The sequence below is a fragment of the Lissotriton vulgaris genome, chromosome 5 (genome assembly GCF_964263255.1).
Source record: "Lissotriton vulgaris chromosome 5, aLisVul1.2, whole genome shotgun sequence".
Classification (NCBI taxonomy): Eukaryota; Metazoa; Chordata; class Amphibia; order Caudata; family Salamandridae; genus Lissotriton; species Lissotriton vulgaris.
Genome location: NC_141693.1, coordinates 1,375,856,197 through 1,375,878,320, shown reverse-complemented (window position 1 = coordinate 1,375,878,320; position 22,124 = coordinate 1,375,856,197). Strand labels below are relative to the sequence as shown.

General features: G+C 46.8%; 1 protein-coding gene across 1 annotated transcript in view; it reads left to right on the top strand.

Moving 5' to 3' along the window:
- The window catches only part of LRIG2 (leucine rich repeats and immunoglobulin like domains 2), a 384,256-nt gene extending 364,783 nt beyond the window's left edge, over positions 1-19,473 (top strand). The window contains exons 18-19 of the mRNA XM_086923328.1: positions 7,626-7,895; positions 18,149-19,473. Coding sequence (XP_086779454.1) covers positions 7,626-7,895; positions 18,149-18,381 — 503 coding nt within the window. The 3' untranslated portion in view covers positions 18,382-19,473. The remainder of the gene's footprint in view (positions 1-7,625; positions 7,896-18,148) is intronic.
- Positions 19,474-22,124: the final 2,651 nt, after the last annotated feature.

Below are 22,124 nucleotides of genomic sequence, written 5' to 3'. Positions count from 1 at the left end.
TAGCGATACCTAGTTCGATACAGAATTGTTTTAGTTCACGATGGCTGTACTCGTCCAATTTCTCCATCTGGAACTTCTCGGTTGCTCCGCTTTCTTTAGCTGTCATCGTGATTTCGTCGCGGGGTGAGCTACTCTCTGTACGATTATGCGGTGATTCGGATCGCGCCGCTGGCCACCAATGTTAGACGGACCGGGAGGGTCGGCCGAGGATAAGGGGAGAGGTCTCCGGGGAGAGCCGTCTCCAGCGATCGTACAGACAAGTAACTTCCCCCCCACAGACGGACACCACACAAGGTTAAAGTTCAACGAGACTTTATAGGCAATTCTTTACGTTACGATGAGATGGTACAAGGAGGTCTGGACTCAGGGGTCCCCTCGATTCTGGTCTCTGGTTTAGGGAAAGGGTAGCGGGACAGTCTTATCACCAAAAGATGGAAATAGCTCTCAATCCTCGAGCTCGGCGTTCTAGATGATCGGGCCGCGGCGGAGCCAGCAGGTCCCGAGATGGACGAAGGAAACGACGGTCCGCGGCGGAGCCAGCAGGTCCCGATGAAGATGACGGTTACAAACGGTCCGCGGCCACGCCAGCAGGTCCCGACGACGATGAAGGATATGAAGGTTGCAAAAGGTTGCGGCAGCGCCAGCAGACAAGACGATGGTGCACAAGACAGAGCTACGGCAGCGCCAGTAGTCCGTCCAGGATGAGTTCTTCTTTGCGTCTCTCGACTCCAAGATACAACTGCCTTCCTGCTCTGGAGCTGCCCCAGTTATAGGGCTGGTGTGCTTTGATGTCCGGACCCTCGCACTTGGAGGTCGGGAGGTCCGGGATGAGGGAGTCCAGACACCCAGCAGGGGGGTGGAGCCAGCGCCCGGGGAGGCGATGGGCGAGCGGCACTTGGTGGGGGAGAGCCATCGACACCTCTTTCTCCCATTGACTTGCCAAGTAGCCCGCTCACCTCCTGGGTGGATGGTGGTGCCGGGATGTCTGAGGCCGGGCCAGGCCCAGGGTTGAGGTCGATCGGGGGCCAGGCGGCCTCGTGGTGGAGAGTCCAAGATGGCGCCCCAGGATGGGCGCGCGGCCGGCAGTGGATCGGACCCACGAGGTCGACATACTCGAGGGCAGGGGTCCCTGAGGGGACGGAGGACGTGCAATGGTGGTGCGTGGTACCTGCGTGACCGGGCTCGGGCCTGGTCGGGCCGGGGGGGAGCGGCCTTTCCTGTGGCCTGTCCAACAATGCTGGTGAAGGTTCTCGAAGACAAGCACAAAATGGCCGCGTTGGAACGTGACGCATCAAGCCGCGGCCATTTTCGGGATCCCAGCGCAACACCTGGCTCGAAGTTGGCGATGGCCGTGAAAAAAGTCAAACAGCCATCGGGGCCAAAACCTATAGTTTTTGGACTGCCTCCGACTGCAAGACCTAAAACCTCTAAGCCGGCACAGGGCACCGACCCTGGCAAAATGATGTCAAAACTTAAAGGAACGTCCGCCACCACTGAAGGCGTCTGCTCCACTCCACCTTCTTCTGACAGCTCAAAGAAGTTGTACATTGACTCTGCAACCGGAAGACTCACCCTCTTCAAGCGGAAGATCTTGCCGGAGAAGCCAATGGAATCCTATCAAATTCCGCTCAAAAGGAAAAGAGACTCTTCTTCCTCTCCGGTCCTTTTCGAGTCCGTAAGGCCTTATGGACAAGCCTTTACTCATTCCCCACACGCACTGAGGATGGTGGGGGGGATGACCAGAATGACTAGCAATTCAACTATCCTGATGAATCTAATCAGGATGACGCGCAGGATGTGCCTGACGATCAAGGCACGGCGGGCACCCAGTCTTACCAAGTGAAGACAGCCCCCGCAGAGGATACTGCGGCGTTCAACGCTCTAATTGAAAGGGCGGCGTTTAACCATGATGTGGTCATGCATGCAGACCCAGTTGAGGAGGACTTTCTGCTTGATACCTTCTCTATGTCGGACAGGTCGGTGAAGACGCTGCCAATGCTGAAGGGTGTCCTTAAGCACGCCAATGACATTTTCAAGGACACAACCAGAGCAAGGGTGGTGAACCCACGTATTGAAAAGAAATACAGGCCTGCTCCTGTGGACCCTACGTATATAAGGGGTCAATTGCCATTGGACTCTTTGGTGGTCTCCAATGCCCGGAAGAGGGCGAACTCACAAACAAGTGGTGATGCTCCTCCCCCAGACAAAGTATCTAAAGTGTTAGAAGCCTCTGGGAAGCGGGTTGCTGCGCAGGCAGCTAATATTTGGAGAATAGCCAATACACAAGCTTTACTGACTAGATACGATAGGGCTCACTATGATACCCTAGAGCAATTGTTGCAACACTTGCCTGATGCATATAGAGAGGGGGCGGAAATGTTGATTCAGGAAGGGAAACTGATATCAAATGCTTCTATCAAGTGTGCCCTAGATTCAGCAGACACTGCAGCCAGGGCCATTAACACTAGTGTGATGCTACGGAGGCAGGCATGGTTGCGAATTTCAGGGTTTAAGCCAGAAATACAAACAAGTTTGCTCAATCACCCCGTTAACCCAGATTTCTTGTTTGGGCCTGACTTTGACACGATTCTTGAAAAGATCAAGAAGGACACTGAGACGGCTAAGCCTATGGGGGCCTTGCAGTCTCAGCAGTTCAGAGGGGGTTCTTTTCGTCGCTCAGGTAGTAGAGGGCCGTCGAGGGGGCAAACATCTCAGCAGACACAATACAGTAAAGGTGGTGAAAAGACCACCTTTAGCAAGACAAATAGAGGTGGATACCGTGGTAACAACACCAAAGGCAGAGGACGCGGAAATAATAACACCAGGTCCTCAGCAAATACCAAACAGTGACGTCTTGTCACTGCCCCCAGACCATATAACACCGGTCGGGGGACGACTCCAGAAGTTCCTGCCAGTCTGGGAAGGCATTACCACAGACAAGTGGGTGAGGCAACTTATCCAGTACGGGTATTGTTTAGAACTGACATCCACTCCACCCAACATACCACCAAGAAACCATCCTATGTCCGCAGAGCACGTCCTGCCATTGCTCAGTCAGGGGGATTTCCTGGCAACTCTGGATCTGAAGGATGCATATTTCCATATACCCGTACATCAGGCACACAGGAAATACCTCAGGTTCACTATACAAAACAAGCATTACCAGTTCAAGGTGCTACCCTTTGGAGTGACCACTGCTCCCAGAGTGTTTACCAAATGCTTGGCGACAGTGGCGGCACACCTTCGGAGACAACACATTCATGTCTACCCTTACCTGGACGACTGGCTTGTGCAAGCGAAGTCGGCCCAGCAGTGCTCCAGCCACGTGTCCCGCACAATTCATCTTCTGCACAGTTTGGGATTTTATTTGAACTATCCCAAGTCGCATCTTCAACCCGCTCAAGTACAGCAATACTTGGGAGCGACGTTGGACACTGTGACTGCTACAGCCCAGCCAAACTCAGTACGAATCCACAGCATGCAACTGCTGATTGGCAAATTCAGGCCACAACACTCACAACAGGCGCGCGTGTTTCTGCAGTTGATAGGCACGATGGCCTCCTGCATCTTCATAGTCCCGCACGCGAGACTGCACATGCGTCCGCTCCAAGAGTGTCTAGCACGACAGTGGAATCAAGCTCAAGGACAATTGAAGGACCTAGTGTTGGTGACCGGTCGTGCATACAACTCTCTGCATTGGTGGAATCCACGCAACCTTTGCAAGGGACGACCGTTCCATGAGCCTGTACCACAAGTAGTGCTCACGACGGACGCATCCCTCCTGGGGTGGGGGGCGCATCTCCTTCATTATACAGTGCAGGGACTATGGTCGGATCAACAGAAGAGGATGCATATCAATCAATTAGAATTGATGGCAATCTTCATGGCACTGAAGGCTTTCAAGATGCATCTGTGCAACAAGGTCGTGTTGATCCGGACGGACAACATGACGGCCATGTATTACATTCAGAAGCAGGGAGGTACTCACTCTCCACAGTTGTCTCACTTGGCTCAGAGCATGTGGAAGTGGGCCATTCAGAGGAACATCTTCCTCATGGCGGAGCACCTCCCGGGCCAGGACAACCAGATGGCGGATCTGCTCAGCAGACGCAGCCATCAGGTGCACGAGTGGGAGATTCATCCCTCTGTGCTGCAACCGTACTTCCAGCAGTGGGGACATCCAGACATCGACCTGTTCGCCACAAACGAGAACGCAAAATGCCCAAACTTCTCCGCCAGGTTCCCACACCCACGGTCTCAGGGCAATGCGATATGGATGAACTGGTCAGGCAGATTTGCGTACGCTTTTCCGCTGGCCCCGCTCATACCTCTGGTGGCACGGAAACTCAGACAGCACTCAATGACTCTCATCCTAGTTGCACCAATGTGGGCGAGGCAAGCATGGTACACCACGTTCCTAGAACTTTCCGTGGTGCCTCATCAAAGACTGCGTCTTACACCCAGTCTTCTCACCCAGAGCCATGGCGAAGTTAAGCACCCAGATCCGCAACAGTTGAACCTTGCGATATGGCTCCTGAAGTCATAGAATTTGGGTATCTGAATCTGCCTCCTGATTGTATGGACATCTTCAAGGAGGCAAGACGGCCTACCACTAGGGCCTGCTATGCTGCCAAATGGAAACGTTTTGTCAGTTACTGTTACAACCATGACATAAACCCGCTGGATGCATCAACACAAAACATTATTTGTTACCTGTTACATTTATACAGATGCAATCTTGCATACAGTTCTATACGTATTCATTTGGCGACAATAGCGGCTTACTTACAGAACAGGCAACACCTTTCACTGTTTCGAGTGCCAACCATAAAGGCTTTTATGGAGGGTCTCAAACGAGTCATTCCACCCAGAAGACCACCTTCACCGGTCTGGAATCTTAATATAGTTTTGACCAGACTGATGGGACCTCCTTTCGAACCTCTCCACTCTTTTGAGATACAGTTCTTAACTTGGAAGGTTGCTTTCTTGGTAGCGATCACGTCGCTGAGACTGGTTAGCGAGCTGCAAGCCCTAACCATTCAAGAACCTTTTATACAGGTTCACGCAAATAGGGTGGTGCTACGCACTAACCCTAAATTCATGCCCCAGGTAGTTTCTCAGTTCCACATTAATCAAACTATTGAACTGCCGGTTTTCTTCCCTAATCCAGACTCAGTAGCAGAAAGATCACTGCACACATTAGACGTCAAACGAGCTCTCCTGTACTATATAGACAGGACGAGGGATTTCAGGAAGACTAAACAATTCTTTGTCGCTTTTTCACCACAGCACAAGGGCAAACCCATTTCCAAATCAGGTATAGCCAGATGGATTGTTAAGTGTATTCAGATTTGTTATCAGAAGGCTAAACGCACACTAACAGTCCCCCCAAGAGCGCATTCCACACGCAAGCTAGGGGCATCCATGGCTTTCCTGGGTAACATTCCATTAGAGGACATATGTAGAGCAGCCACATGGAATAACATACATACATACATTCACCAAACACTACTGTGTTGATGTACATTCCAAACAGCAAGCTGCTGTAGGACAGGCTGTTCTTAAGTCCCTCTTTCAGGCTGCTGCAGCTGGCTCGGGCAACCACCTCTAAGGGAGAAACTGCTATTTATTCTATGCACAAGATATGAATTTTGTGGCCCACATGCCTCGAACGGAATATGCTACTTACCAGTATGCATCTGTTCTTGGCATGTAGGGCCCCTCAGAGACGTTTTAAGGCATGGGCAAAGTGGGCTCTGGCCCTGGGCCCCCCTGACAGAGCCAGCTTTGTTCTACAGAGTGGTACCCGGATTTCCTTGAAACATTTTCAAACAGATTGTTTTAAATACCGTTTTCCTTTAATTTATTTTTAATATGGATGATTTGTGAGTCTATTGCAGACCTTTTTCAGAGAAATGTTCTGTTTGTTTCATGCAACATCCATAAAAGTGTTTCTTTTGGATCAGGACAGGACATGAGAAATGGAAGGGTGTCACAGAGATTATTTGCAGTAATATTAGTGAGCTGATGCTGTGTTACAATATTGAAAACACAAGTCACTCTCCCTGTATATTAGATGTAAACACATTTAGAATTTGGAGGAGTGTGTCTGTGCACTGTCAATGACTTGGCCAAACAAGGCATATGAGAGATGAAATTGGATAATAAACTCAAAACTGTTCCGAACAGTCAGGGGCCCCCAAAATGCGCCCGGCCCAGGGCCCCTAAAATCCTTAAGATGTCCCTGGGGCCCCTAACATTCATATCGCCCGCCCATCCTCCCCGGTGCCTGTCGCAGCTGTAGTAGTCAGAATTATTTGTAAGCATGGTCATCTTGTATTGTATTGGACTCCATCTCTGCCACAATGGCGAAAAACAATCTGAGGATGGAGGGGATGCCCATGCGCACTGTAGTCCAGGGGAGGAGCCACCTATCTTGTGATACTTCAAAGACTCTTCCAGGACAACAAGGTGCAATCATCCGGGCCCAACACTAGGCGGCGATCTATGCACAAGATATGAATGTTAGCGGCCCTACATGCCAAGAACAGATGCATACTGGTAAGTAGCATATTCCTTTCCTTGAAAGTATGATGCACTGCTAATTGCTTCACATATTAAATCTCTCATGATATGTCCAATGGCTTCATTTATAACATTACTGCAGTATCTGAAATGGCATCATTTTTTACAACACTGTGTGGCAGTGGTGCGGGTTAGTTACTTTAGGGCACGCAGTCTAGTTACTTGAGATAACTATAACTGGTGAATTTAATTGGTTCATTAAAAAAAGTTCTTAAGTGACATTCCCACCTAATTTTAACGTCCCATTAACCTTTGTTTTTTAATTAAGTGACTGTGTGTGTATACACATTCATATATATATATATATATATATATATATATATATATATATATATATATATATATATATATATATATGTGTGTGTGTATATATATATATATATAACATTTTTTGCTTGTTTACGCCATTTCTTGGAATAAACAACTATACACTTTCTTGCACAGCACTGTTTCCTCTTTTTTAAAAAAAAAAATCCCATATTTTCCTGTATTTTGGCTATATTCTCGGTTCCCTTCAGGGTAATCTATAAATTCTGAATAAGTTTTGAATCCGCAGTATGTGGGGGGAAAAGGACACAAATTTGGGCTGCATACCTTTTTGGGAAATAAATTATGATGACTGAACTCCAAAGTGCCCCAAGCATAGGGCCCAGCACTCTGGGTGATTCAGTATCTGCATCCTATAAGGGGTTAAGAAGGGAACTAATGACCATGCTTAGCTGTCGCTTCATATAAGAATGTGGCTTAGGATGTGCCTGATACCAGGCAAACAAATGCTTGCACTAGTAGCAACACAGTAGTAAAGAGAGCCTGTTGATTTGCAGCCACCAGGCATGTATCATTTGCTATACAACTATTGTACTTACTGGTGATGGCCCTGTTCAGCTATTATAAGTAGGAATATACAATGTAATACAAGAAGAGTTTGTATTAAACATTATGTAGTTTCAATTGTTGCACTATAAACTCTGATCCAGTTTGTCATAACTTAAAAGGTGAGCATGGTAAGTTACCTTTTGTTCTATATTCATTTCCTCCAGGTAATACAGGACAACTCCTAATATGTTCAGATTGTTACGACAATGCTAATATCTACTCACGGACAAGAGATTATTATCCGTTCCCGTACATTGCACAAGAGGATCCATTGGACCCGACATTATCCAATTTGATTACGCAGATACCAAAGGAAACCTACATGACACACTCACAGCACGAAGTTACGGCTCTCAACAGTGTGATGGCAGAAAGAGACATGTCCATTTTCCTTACAAACCATGACAGAATGGGTGATTCAAAATGTAACAGTGGTAAGTTCCTTTAAATACACCTCATTCATTCTTTCCTGACATGCTCATTCTCTGGATAAGTGTCACACCGGTATGTCTTAAACTTCCAGCATGTTCTGTTTTGCACCACTTGTTGTCTGTCATTAATATGCACTGGTGTTTGTTACAGATACACAAAGATTACAGGAAGCACTTGTGGATTTTTTACAAATATCCTTCTACTGTCTAGGATTTATAAAGATTAAATGTGGTCATGTTTATTAGATTAAAACCTTAAGTATTCAGTTATATCACACTTGGGGGCATGCATTTCCGATAGTGATGTCTAACCACAGATTCCTCATCTTAGAGTAATCTCTAGACTTCTATCTGGATTCAGAAAATCTTGAGCTGGCACCTCTGCACTTTGGTTGGGGATGGTTGGTGACTCGTTGTTCATGCAGGAAGTGACGTGCAGGTGGCCTATTTAGGTGTCACCCCAGCACACTGGTATCAATTTCTTTCTTTCCACACCATTAGTGGGAGGAGGCGGGGGGGTTTGGGGGGGGGGGGGGGGAGGGGGGAGCGCGGATGTCGGGGCTTGCAATGTCAAGTCTTATGCGCGTTGGAGTTTCCCAAGCGTCTCTCGCTCCGAGACTCATTCCCCTTAGACTGGAACCCACGACTCCTTTAGACTTTTGCATTGATAGTACTCCTGCCTTGACTTCTCAAGAAGATCAGGACTGGCCTGGCCCAAGTTATCCTGGTGGACAGGACTGGACAAGAAGAGATTGGTATCCCAAACTCCTAAGCATGAGCATCTGTCCTACGATCAGGCTGCCCCTTCCAGAGGTTAACAGGACCGGGTTCTGCACCTGAATCTGTGCGTTCGAGGCATGTGGGCTGCTGAATTCATATCTGTGCATAGATCGCCGCCTAGTGTTGGGTCCGGATGATTGCACATTGTTGTCCTGGAAGAGTCTTCGAAGTATCACGAGATAGGTGGCTCCTCCCCTGGACTACAGTGTGCATGCAATCGACTCCATCCTCAGATTGTTTTTTTCCGCCATTGGGTTCGGATGTCTTTGAATTCCCTCTTGTCGGAATCGATAGAAAACTTTCTTGAGACCAAAAGGTCTTTAGTCTAATACCTCGGTGTTATCTTGCGTTCGGTCTTAGTTCTTCCAGCTCGGTTCCGAGCCGGATTCTCTACACCCGCGTGCTCTCGGCGCGGAAGGCCCAGTCGACGCTCCAGACCTATCGTCCGTACATCATGGACCGAAGTCCATTCCAGAGATGTCCCGTCTGCAACTCGAAGTATCCTCAAATCGACGTCCACACGGTGTGCAACAAGTGTCTGTCGCCGGACCACGATGAAGCCAAGTGTATGGCTTGCTCACGCTTCAGGTCCAAGAAGACGCTTAAGCTTCGGCCAGCTGCACGCAAGGAGGCCCAGCATGCTGCACCGGCGCCTGTGGACATCTTCAATGCCGGGGATGTCGAGGACGAATCTATCCAGGACATTACTGAGTCGAACCCCGCGTCGGACGTCGACTGCAACTATGATGCGGATGCAGAGATGTTCGAGGCCGAAGAAGTCGTCGACGAGGTAGGAGACGACGACGGGGCCCTCGGGGCCATGGAGGATAGCTCGGACGAGGAGCTTCCTCAAACTGACTCTGGGGCCGTGCCAATTCATAAGGCTCAGGTCGAGGGATCGCCTTCGGGCCTTACCCAAGATCTTACCATGGGTTCTACGGCCCTCCTTCGGGCTCGGCCACGGACATTGCTGTTGAGCCACACCCTGGCAAAACGAAACCGAAAGTGAAACCTACGGTCTCGACTCCGGACACTGTGCAGGTGCCGTCCTCTAAACCGAAAGTGCGCATCGCTTTGGTCGGCTCCAAGGCCTCGGAGCCCTCGGCGCCGAAGAAGTCTAAGGTTGCTGTCGAGCCGAAGGCTCAAGTCAAGGGTGTTGAGACGAAGTCTGCCGCGCCAAAGACTAAGGTGAAGGTGGTCGTGCCGAGCGCGTCGGCGCCGAAGACGGTCGACACCGGCAAAGGCCTCGGCGACCCGAAGAAAGCTCTCGGTGACCCGAAAAAACGGCTGGATGAACCGAAGGTTCTCGCGACTCCGCGTCAGCAGGACAAGGCCAAGGGCAGCACACTCAGAGTCGACTCCAGGTGCGGCCTCGAGGGATTCCATTGAACCGGCGCGCCCATCCGCTGCGTTCACCAAGAAGGTGACGGACTCCCTGCAGCGCATCAGGGACGGGACCGCGTCGGTCGGTCCGAAGGATCCTCCGCCAACGAAACCGGTGGAGAAACCGCATAAGGCGTCCACGTCCATCCATTTCACGTTGCCGCCAAAGACGGCGCCGAAGGCTTTCGCTCCTAAGGCGGTTGCCAGCGTGCCCGAGAAGGTCTCCTCGGCGCCGAAGTCGTCAGCGGTGGTCTCCGGCCCACAACCTCGACGACCTTCAGTGGACGAGCATCAGGAACACTTCATTGATGCCGAAACGGGCAGGCTTTCCCTCCACAAGCGGAAAATCGCCCCGGAACGCCCAATGGAGTCCTACAAGATCCCTCTCGAAAAAGGAGGACTCTACTTTCACTCCCGTATTAGTGGAACCACTTTCCCCACAAACACATAATGTTTCGCCCACTTACTCTGATGTGGACGCTGGAGAGGGAGATGATGAGGATGAGTACAGTTATCCTGTCTATACAGAACCTGAGGATACCAACGAACCCTGGGCCGCTGGAACTGACCCAGGTGATCCTCAATCAGGACAAGACCCTCAACTGTTTTCTGCAAAAACGTCCCCTACAGAAGACTCTGCAGCTTTCAATGCCCTCATTGAGCGGGCAGCTAACAATCACAACGTCCAGCTCCATACTGACCCTGTGGATGTCGACTTCCTTTTTGATACCTTCTCAGTCTCAGAAAAAACTGTTAAGACTCTGCCTATGCTGAAAGGTGTTTTAAAACATGCTGGTGAGATCTTTAAAGAACCTACCAGGGCGAGGGTGATAAACCCTAGGATTGAGAAGAAATACAAGTCAGCGCCTACTGATCCTACCTACATCAAAGGACAGTTGCCTCTGGACTCCCTTGTCGTCTCGAATGCCTGGAAAAGGGCTAATTCTCAGACTACGGGTGATGCTCCTCCCCCAGACAAAGAATCCAAGGTCTTTGAGGCATCGGGGAAGAGGGTAGCATTACAGACAGCCAACATCTGGCGCATTTCAAACACACAAGCGCTTCTGGCGAGGTATGACAGGGCACACTACGACACACTGGAGACCCTGTTGCAGCACCTGCCTGATGAATACAAGGAGGGGACTGAGATGCTGATTCAGGGAGGGAAGCTGATCTCTAACGCTTCAGTTAAGTGCGCTCTGGACGCGGCTGATACCGCTGCCAGGGCTATAAACACTAGTGTTATGCTATGGCGACATGCCTGGCTAAGAATCTCTGGATTTAAGCCGGAAATCCAAACCACCATCATTAATCAAGCAGTCAACCCAGATCACCTGTTTGGCCCTGAGGTTGACACCACCCTAGAAAAAATGAAAAATGACACGGAAACTGCGAAATCCATGGGTGCCTTACAGTCCCAGCAGTTTCGGGGTGGGTTTTTTCGTCGCTCAAGTACTAGAGGCGTTTCCAGAGGCCAGCTCTCCCAGTCCAGGCAGTACTACAAGGGCAACACTCTGTCCACATACACCAACAAGAGTTGAGGTGGATATCGTGGTAACAGCGCCAAGGGCAGGGGTCATGGAAACAACAGCTCCAGATCCTCTGCCCCCTACAAACAGTGACGCCTTGTCACTGCCCCCCGACCACACAACACCGGTCGGGGGGAGACTCCAGCAGTTCCTGCCGGTCTGAAAGTCCATCACCACAGACAGGTGGGTCAGGAAACTGGTACAATACGGTTATTGTCTGGAGTTAACGTCCACTCCACCCAACATGCCCCCAAGACACCGTCCTATGTCGGCCGAGCATTTGCACTTATTGGAGCAGGAGGTCACCGTCATGCTGCAAAAAGGAGCAATAGAGTTTGTGCCTATGCGAGAAAGAGGCACAGGGGTCTACTCCCTGTACTTCTTAATACCAAAAAAGGACGGGTCCCTCAGGCCCATCCTGGACCTCAGGCCACTCAACCATTACATCCTGTCGGAGCACTTCCATATGCTGACCCTGCAGCAAGTGCTCCCGTTGCTCAGTCAGGGAGATTTTCTCGCAACTTTAGACCTAAAGGATGCGTACTTTCACATTCCACTGCACCCTTCACACAGGAAATACCTCCGGTTCACCATACAAAACCAGCACTACCAGTTCAAGGTTTTGCCTTTCGGTGTCACCACGGCACCCAGGGTGTTCACAAAGTGCCTGGCGACAGTGGCGGCGCACCTCAGGAGACGGAACATCCACGTCTACCCTTATCTGGACGACTGGCTCATCCAGGCAAAGTCAGCCCAGCAGTGTGCCGCCCACATGTCCCACACCATTCACCTCCTGCACGATCTGGGATTCTCACTGAATTACCCAAAATCCCACCTTCAGCCCGCCCACATACGGCAGTATCTGGGTGCGACGATAAACACTCTGGCGGCCACAGCACAGCCGAATTCAGTGAGTCAGCAGCATTCAATATCTGATACAAAATTCAGACCTCAACACTCGCTTCCAGCAAGAGTGTTCATGCAGTTGATAGGAATGATGGCCTCCTGCATCTCCATAGTCCCGCACGCGAGACTACATATGCCCCCGCTTCAGGAGTGCTTAGCACGTCAGTGGACTCAGGCTCACGGGCAGTTGAAAGACCTAGTGTTGGTGAGCGGTCGGGCATACAACTCTCTGCATTGGTGGAATCCACGAAACCTTTGCAAGGGACGACCGTTCCAAGAGCCTGTGCCACAGATAATCCTGACAACGGACGCTTCTCTCCAGGGATGGGGAGCTCATGTACTCCATTACACGGTGCAGGGACTATGGACGCAACAGCAGCGGAAGATGCACATCAATGTTCTCGAACTGATGGCGATCTTCATGGCACTCAAAGCCTTCAAAGTACATCTGTGCAACAAGGTCGTGTTGATCCGGAGGGACAACATGACGGCCATGTACTACATTCAAAAGCAGGGAGGAACACACTCTCCGCAGCTGTCTCATGTGACTCAGAGCATGTGGAAGTGGGCCATTCAGAGGAACATCTTCCTCATGGCGGAACACCTCCCGGGCAAGGACAATCAGATGGCGGACCTCTTCAGCAGGCACAGCCACCAAATGCACGAGTGGGAGATACATCCATCAGTACTCCAACCGTACTTCCAAAGGTGGGGTCATCCAGAGATAGACCGGTTCGCCACAAGGGAGAACGCAAAATGCCAAAGCTTCGCCGCCAGGTTCCCACACCCACAGTCGCAGGGCAATGCGATATGGATGAACTGGCCAGGCAAATTTGCATACGCTTTTCCCCCAGCACCTCTGATACCGCTGGTGGCACGAAAGCTCAGGCAGCACTCGATGACTCTCATCCTGTTTGCTCCAACGTGGGCTCGCCAACCATGGTACACCACGTTTCTGGAACTGTCCGTGGTACTGCATCAGAGGCTACGCCTCACACCCAGCCTTCTGACGCAGAGCCATGGCGACATTCAGCATCCAGATCCACAACCGCTCAACCTGGCGATCTGGCTCATGAAGTCTTAGAGTTTGGCTACCTACACTTGCCTTCTGTCTGTATGGACATCATCCGAGAGGCAAGGAAGCCCACCACCAGAGCATGCTATGCGGCAAAATGGAAGCGGTTTGTCACTTATTGTGCAGACCACAACATTAACCCGCTAGATGCCTCTATTCAGAATATCATCTGTTACCTTTCCCATCTGTACAAATGTAATCTGGCCTATGCTTCCATTCGCATACATCTATCCGCAATGGCCGCTTATCTCCAGAACAGGCAGCACCTCTCACTTTTCAGAGTGCCTGCCATTAAGGCTTTTCTAGAAGGACTCAAACGAGTCATTCTTCCGCGGACTCCACCATCTCCGGAGTGGAACCTCAATGTGGTCCTCACCAGGCTGATGGGTCCTCCCTTTGAACCACTGCATTCCTGCGAGATTCAATTCTTGACGTGGAAAGTGGCTTTCCTCATAGCGATTACATCGCTGCGGCGAGTTAGCGAACTACAAGCACTAACTATCCAAGAACCATTTATTCAAATTCATTCTAACAGGGTGGTGCTTCGCACTAACCCTAAATTCCTTCCTAAGGTTGTGTCTCAATTCCATATTAACCAAACTACTGAATTGCCTGTTTTCTTCCAAAATCCTGAGTCATTGGCGGAGAGAATGCTCCACACCCTTGACGTCAAGAGGGCCCTGATGTATTACATCGATAGGACCAAGGATTTTAGGAAAACTAAACAACTCTTTTTTGCCTTTGCGCCACACCACAAAGGTAACCCCATTTCCAAGGCTGGTATAGCTGGGTGGATCGTTAAATGTATCCAGATCTGCTATCTGAAAGCCAAGCGTACTCTCACCATACCACCAAGGGCCCACTCCACCAGAAAGTTGGGGGCCTCCATGGCATTCCTTGGAAATATTCCTTTGGAAGACATATGTAGAGCAGCCACATGGTCTACCACACACACATTTACAAAGCATTGTGTTGATGTGCACTCCAAACAGCAGGCAGCTGTAGGGCAGGCTGTTCTAAAAACACTTTTCCAAACTGCTGCAGCTGGCATGGGCGGCTGCCGTTAATGGAGGGACTGCTATGTATTCTATGCACAGATATGAATTCAGCAGCCCACATGCCTCGAACCGAATATGCTACTTACCAGTATGCATCTGTTCTTGGCATGTAGGGCTACTGACATTCATATCGCCCGCCCTCCTCCCCGGCGCCTGTAGCAGCTGCAGAATTCACATATACTTCTAGCATGGTCATCATTCACTTAGTTTCACTCCATCTTGGCCACAATGGCTGAAAACAATCTGAGGATGGAGTCGATGCCCATGCGCACTGTAGTCCAAGGGAAGAGCCACCTATCTCGTGATACTTCGAAGACTCTTCCAGGATAACAATGTGCAATCATCCGGACCCAACACTAGGCGGCGATCTATACACAGATATGAATGTCAGCAGCCCTACATGCCAAGAACAGATGCATACTGGTAAGTAGCATATTCGACTTTCCACCACTATGCATGCAGATTTAGTGGTGACAGTTAAATGCTTTTGAAGTTCCTCCTGAAATTTGTATTGTCATCTTAGCAGCCAGGTGTCCCTCAAAGAAAATCTTTCTGTGCCTGCCATTGGGAAATAATGTGTGACTTAATGCTCATCCTGTAATTTTGATCCCCTTTCCATCTCCTTGTCGGAGGTGGTGTTTGCGCTGTTGTTAGCCCGGCAAGGCCTTGGGCAACGTTAAAGGTTATCTTACAGCCATTTCAGCATTCTTGCTCTTCCTAGATCAGCTCTCCCAGTTCAAGTCATCTGTTGTAATGCGGTTCCTTAAGGGTTAGCCACACTTGTTCGCTGCTACCAATTTTGCTATTCCCCAATGTGACTTCACTCTGGTTGTGACGTTCCTGGTTTGTTCCCTAATTAAACACATGTATAGATGTCCTTTGCTACCCCTGACTTACAACAGTATTCCTGATGGCCATTACATCAGCCAGAATGGTTTGTAAGCTTCAGGCTCTTTCGGTTGCACCTCCATATAACAGCTTGTTATGTTAATAACAACTTATAAAGCGCACGGTCACCCGTGGGTTTCTACCTAGAAAAAGCCCTGGTAGCCTCGTATGCATGTTTTCTTTCTTCTCAAATTGGTAACTCCCTTCCACATCAGCCAGAAATACATGTTGCTGACATTTTATTGCTTAGTCTCATCCTTTTAAAGAAGAGAAAGGCTACACTGTCCTGACCCAAAATGACCATTCTTTACATTGTCTAGTTATTGATCCTTGGAAAAATCAATCTGCTTTTTATTGGGTTCACTGGAGCAATAAAGGGCGAGGCAATGTGGAAACAGACCCTCTCTTCCTAGATTGTACTCTACATCAGACTGTGCTGCTCACTAGCTAAAAAGCAGCCTCCTTAAGGCTTACATACCTATTCCACCAAGGCTGCTACTACTACATTAGCACATAGGGTCCTGTCCTGGACATCTGCCAAAGTGCCATGGTGACGTCACTCCACAAATACATACATTCATGAAGCACTACTGATTGGACAGAGTCTGGTTCATCGAGAAGGGCACTTTGTTCAATCCTCCAAGACTTTCTGGTTGGAGCATGGATGCGAACACACATCTAGGGAGGTATTCTAAAGTGAGGAATCTGTGGTTATAAGTTTCTGTAAGAAGAGCAAGTTACTTACTGTTGGTAACACTTATTCTGGTAGAGACTCTATCTTATGGCATATTTCTCACCAATTCCCCCCTCTCTCTGTGATTTGGCTCCGCACCATAAAGCCTATTCGATATCTGCGAAATTGGTCACACATCGTTCACTTGTAGCTCTGTGTTTTTGTAGTTGAAAAATTTACAATAGAAATAGATATCAGCGCGCTGGGGTGTTGCCTATATAGGCACCATACATTCCACTTCTGACACGCAGCAGTCTGATGCCTTCTCCTGGTGCACAGATGTACTGCTCAAGATTTTCCAGGTCCAGTCTGACGCTTGGGGAGTATTCAAAGATGAGAAATCTGCAGTTAGCTAGAGTCTCTACCAGAAAAGGCGTTACTGGAGGTAATGAACTTGTTATACGGTTCTAAATATGATCATAGTTGCTTTCTCTGTTACTAAATGATTTTTGTTGTTCATCGTGTATATTTATTAATATTCATGAGCATAACTCTTGGAACAGTTTTCTTCAAAGTGAAATATTTCTTAGCTATGACCATAATAATGATATGCCTAGAGATATACAGTGTTGGAAATGTGGTTAAAGAGCTACATCATCGTTAGAGAGAATTTTGAGGGTCACCTAAAGGCAGCAGTTTGCCCCAGGCTTCCTGAATGAGCATTGTGGTGTCAGTTGATTTCTATTTTAATTTCTGTGGAAGAAAGACTCCCGAACACTGCACTTTGTATCTTCCTACAAATTCAATTAAAAATGTAGTTAGTAGAAGCATTTGTTTTGCTTCACTCGAGGTCTTTTTTTTTCCAGTTACCAATTTATATCTTTGTGATTAAATATAATTTGTGACTTTATAAAGAAGTCATTTGTTTTCAGTCATTACGGCGACAACTATATTGGTAAATGCCCTGCTGTCGTTGAAAAAAGTTTGAAAGGCAATATTTATTATAGGGGTGCCTTTTGACAAAGGTGGGGTTTGCTTAGCAGGTGTAGCTCAACAAACCTTTGACTACAGTCTGTTAGTTCTCCAACAAGGCACAGGGGACGAAAGGATGGTCATGTGTTAACCTCAAACCTTGTTGTGGGCCTACTCTGATGCACAGTAGAATTTTGGTCCCTGCTTTCACTGGGTATTAAAGGCTTCGCCATTGAGAGCATCGACTCCTACGTTCTCAATGTAAATGCATCATTGCTGCCGAAGTTGTTCACAGTGTTGATTCTTTCTCCAACGGTTTTGAATGAAGAGGATGATCTTGACATGCACCTTCATCATGTCCACTAGCCAGGATAGACTGCTGAACCCTGCAAAGAAACAGAGATGATTAAGGAATGTCTGACTGCCTCAGATGTCTCTCTAAAAGATCGCTGCTTGTGTAACTGTATTTCTTATACTTCTTTTAGGTGCTTCCATATGTGATGTTTGTATTCTTCAGGCCTTTTCATTTTAAAGAAGAAAAGATGGAACGTTTCATTTTTGAAGCATGTCTGTTAAAAAAGTAAATTGGGAGTGCTATTTATCTTCATAAAGTGATCTGGGTTCATGTGGTAGACAGGTGTATACGGTGTTGATGGATATAACAACTCTTGCCGTTGAGGCTGTGCCCACTGATAGAAATGCAACAAGAGACTGGTTATGGGGAACCTTTTCATATCATTCTAGTTTTTCATTCATTGCCTTTTAAACTAAGATTGTGTTTTTTGGGGTTTCAGAATCCTACACTGTACATGTGGAATGATTTATGCAGGGATGTTGTGCAGAGTCTACCTTCCTACAATTTGAACTGTTAGGTATTTAAGATTGCAACCTCTTAAAAATTAGGATAGCTACTGTGTTTTAGTCTCCCCGGGTGTTTAATCTTTCTTAAGCATTAATTTCTGTGTAATAACTGAATCCTTTTTGTTTTGTAGAGCAATTTCAACAGCAGTTATGGGGACATGGCAAAAATTTAGGAATTCCACATGCACACTTTTCGCATCAGTCTGTTGCTCTTCATGAGAATCCTCAACCTCTTGGAGTCCCCTACATGGCAGAAGGGAACGGAGAGACAACTATTTCACCCAGATCCTGCCGGAGAGGACATGAGCTTAACTGTGATTTAAACAGGACTCAAACTATTCAAGACTACAGGGAAACAACCTAAAATTGTTAAACAAAGTAGGAACTGCAACAACGAATTCAGGTTTACTGATTTTGTAACATCTACCTCAGAATGTGTCCCTGGGGCCGTCATTGCTTAGTAACATGTTTACAAAAAAACGTTGAGTGGACCAAGGCTCTTAACGCAAAGTATGTTGGATAGAGTTGCAGCATTTGTGTCAGTCGGAGGATTGGTGTTTTGAATATACTCTCGCCAGGTGGCACCAAAACATCAATCAGCTCATGCCATCAAACATGTTCATGAGCATTCTAGACAATCGTGTTGGTGCTTCACTGTGAAACTCAAAATGGCTGAGGCATACCGATACACAAAGGAGCTGAATTGTTATGTTCTATTGTTTCTAAAAGGTTTCCTATCAAAGATAGCTTAATTACCGGTGTTTTTTTTCCTTTTCAATTTTCAACTTGTGACAAGATTCAGTTTCCCACAACACATCTGGTTATAATGAGAAATACTGAATTTAATTTATCTGTTAAACATATAAAATAATCGTACACCCAGTAATGGTTATTTACATAGTGAGTTGTTCTTACATGATTTTTAACAGAATAGTCTCAACAGAATTAAAGCAATGAAACTTCGTATACCTTTTCTAATGGTTTGGGTCTTGTAGCCACTCTGACGAGCATCAATTATTAGTGTGTTCTCTCCACAGCTTTGCTGTAAATGCTCCCTAAGATTTGATATTCAAATACACCTTTTGATAACACTGCATTATGACACAATCGCCTTCCTTTTTTTTCAAGCCACTCCAAAGAAATGTTTGCCTCTGTAGGTTTTGTTTTTCAGAATGGCATTCCGTAATCTTTTTTAAATGTGTGTACAATTGCAGGTATATAAAACCTACAGCTTTTGGTTGTTTCCAATGTTGTGTGGGATACAGATCCCACAAAAGACTGGTGAAGTGTTTTCCCTATGCAAAAAAGTCGTTTTGTTGTAAATATGCATTTGTACGTGTTTTGTATACACTACTCCTATCTTGTGTTGGCTGTCTTGTAAATATTTTTTAAGTATGCCAAAAATGTATTATTACCCTTATTCTATTAAATATAGTCATATATTCAGCCATAAAAATGTATTTTGTGTTCTGAAAATATCATGAATAACAAAAGCCACTAGTTTGCAGTGGCACTGTTCTGTTTTAAAGCAGATTAGCTTGCTGGATTGCATTTTGTCTAATTGTGATCAAGCTTGGTTAGTTTATTTCAGCTATTAGTCATAAAAAACAAAATAGACTCACAGTATACGTAATTGTAACATTTAAAAAGAAATGCTAGAAAAACAAGATTGTGTAACCTCAAGATACGACGATCCCACAACTGAAATTGACTAGGATTAAATATAATCAAACCTATTTAGAGGTGAGGATAATAAATGCAGACCTTATTAATAACAGCTGCCCTAATATAATTAGATACCACAGAATATATTAACGGAGAGTTTCGTGTTTACAGATTCACAAGTACAGCTCTACAGGTAATTATGTTTGCAGAGTTCTAAAATGTTCTTAAGTTTTTCTCAGCCGTAAAAATAAAAGGGCATATTTGATTAGACAGCAATTTAGTCAGACAACAAGGAGTATACATCTCAAGTGCTCTCGTCGGGAAAGCTAAACAGTACTACTACTCTGCTCACCTTATAGTGAATCAGCAAGTTCTGCAAATGTGGCCATAAAAAAACATTCAGTTATAGTTCTTGCCCTAGGCAGAACTTTGTTAGAATGTATTGCCTAAAAGTTTGATTCCTATCCAGGATCAACTGCTTGGAGGGAAGTTGAAACCTACTCCGTGGAGAGATCTTTACTGTAGACAAATTGGTCTCTAATATAAGTATGAAGCGATGCTCCAGAGTTTTATGTAAAGGCTAAGATCCTTACAGCCAAAATAAACTTTTGTACTTTTCTCTGGACTCTGCTTCCTCTTGAAAAAGCTAAAACGTTCTAAAAGTATGCTTGGTTCTTCAGCAGGTTTGTTTTTGAGCCTCAGCATACTTGTCCCAGTCACCAAACTGACCAGGCGGAGCATTCACTACAGGTAAATTATCTAACGTTTGCTGGCCTTCCTGTCCCTGATGACTGAATGAAAAAGCTGCCTTACAGTTTTGCTCCACGTTCTCTGCATCTGTTGCAGCTAAATAATTCTCAAAGGTGCGTATTCAGGACTTTCATTTCATTGGACGTTTACTTGGCTGTTGTAGGAATGGTGTAATCTGGACCAACTGAGTAGATTCCATGATATTTATAAAGGGATTATGAAATGCCAGTGTAGAAGTGAAAATGCACAAAATCCATGGATGAGGAAAATACTTTAACAGTCGCTTATGCTGGTAGTGCAGAAGATCGCACAGCAAGAAAACTAGTCCAAGCCATGAAGCCACATCTCATCCGATAAACGTGCAAAAGCCAATTCAATCCAAGATGGCAGCTGCACTGAGACATCACACATGATGACGTTAGGGCATTGATGCTGTGGTGCACTTAATAAATTATGCTACAAGGAAGTCCGCTCATGAGCGTGTAAATTCCTGAAATCAGTCTTCCTGATGATACCAAACAAAGGTGAAAGAAGCAGGTAGAGCATCCACAAGAAAGCGAACTCTTGTATGGGAGCTTTGGGACGCGGCAAAGCTTCCATCTCACAGGAAGTTGGAGTGCAAGAGGTGCCGGTCTGTCAAAGACTATGTATCCTAGGATCCTAGGTGCCGTAGGACCATTGTCATGTTGCCGGTGATGGCATAGCGGGGAGGCAGCAATGAGACATGGTCAGGGCAGAAAATAGCATTTCCGACTCGTGTGAGGCCAGATCAGGCAGCAGCCAGGAACACTAAGACATTGTTGATGGGATCCGTAGCAGGTAAAGGTTCATAGCCACTCAGTGACAATTGTTATGAAGAATACAGAGGTGCAAGAGTTGCGAAAAAATTAGTGTTTATTTTAATAAACTGGGCCCAAAACCAGTCAGATCTCGGCACGGATATCCGAGATCAACTGCTGTAGAGAAGTTGAAACAAACTCAGTGGAAAGTAGTTCTGGAAGGTAGAATGCACACACAGGAAGAGGTAAGTCCTAGGTAATCTAGCGTGGTGCAAGCAGCATTGTTCTTGCCCACCATGCATCACAGCCACAGTGAATATACACTGTGCATCTCGCAGCTTCCTACATTGTAAAAGTGATGTTAATGGTATCAATGGAAGAAAAGAAGACATCACTATTGTCTGCACTCTATCTATATAATCAAGAGAAGTGTCTATATTACTGATCTGCATGGATAGCCATTTCCAAGTATGTTTTAAAAGGCTTTGCATGGATGATTCCTCAAAAGGCCTCCGTTTTTTTATCATACCCAGCTTACTGCAGATCTTTACAACCTTGGCTATCATAATGCTGTTTAGTCCTCCTGACCATATTCTTCTTAACCATAACCAATGCTTGTTGCCTTGTGAAAGCTTTCGAGGCGATACAGAGCCTCCACTTAACCTCACTGCAAACCTTGTTAAACCAAGCGCTCTTCTTTAAAATAAAACCATGCAGGCCTCAAACAATCGAACTATCATCAATACATTTATTAGCAGCCATGTCATGAGCACTTTTTGGAGCATTTTAGTACACCTGAGATCAAAACAGTTAGCACTTTGTTACCCTTCAATGTAGTCTCTAGGCCTCGTTTGTGAGGGTTTCCATTCTTGAATTAACCTTCACAGCCTAATTTTGATAGTTGCATCGCACA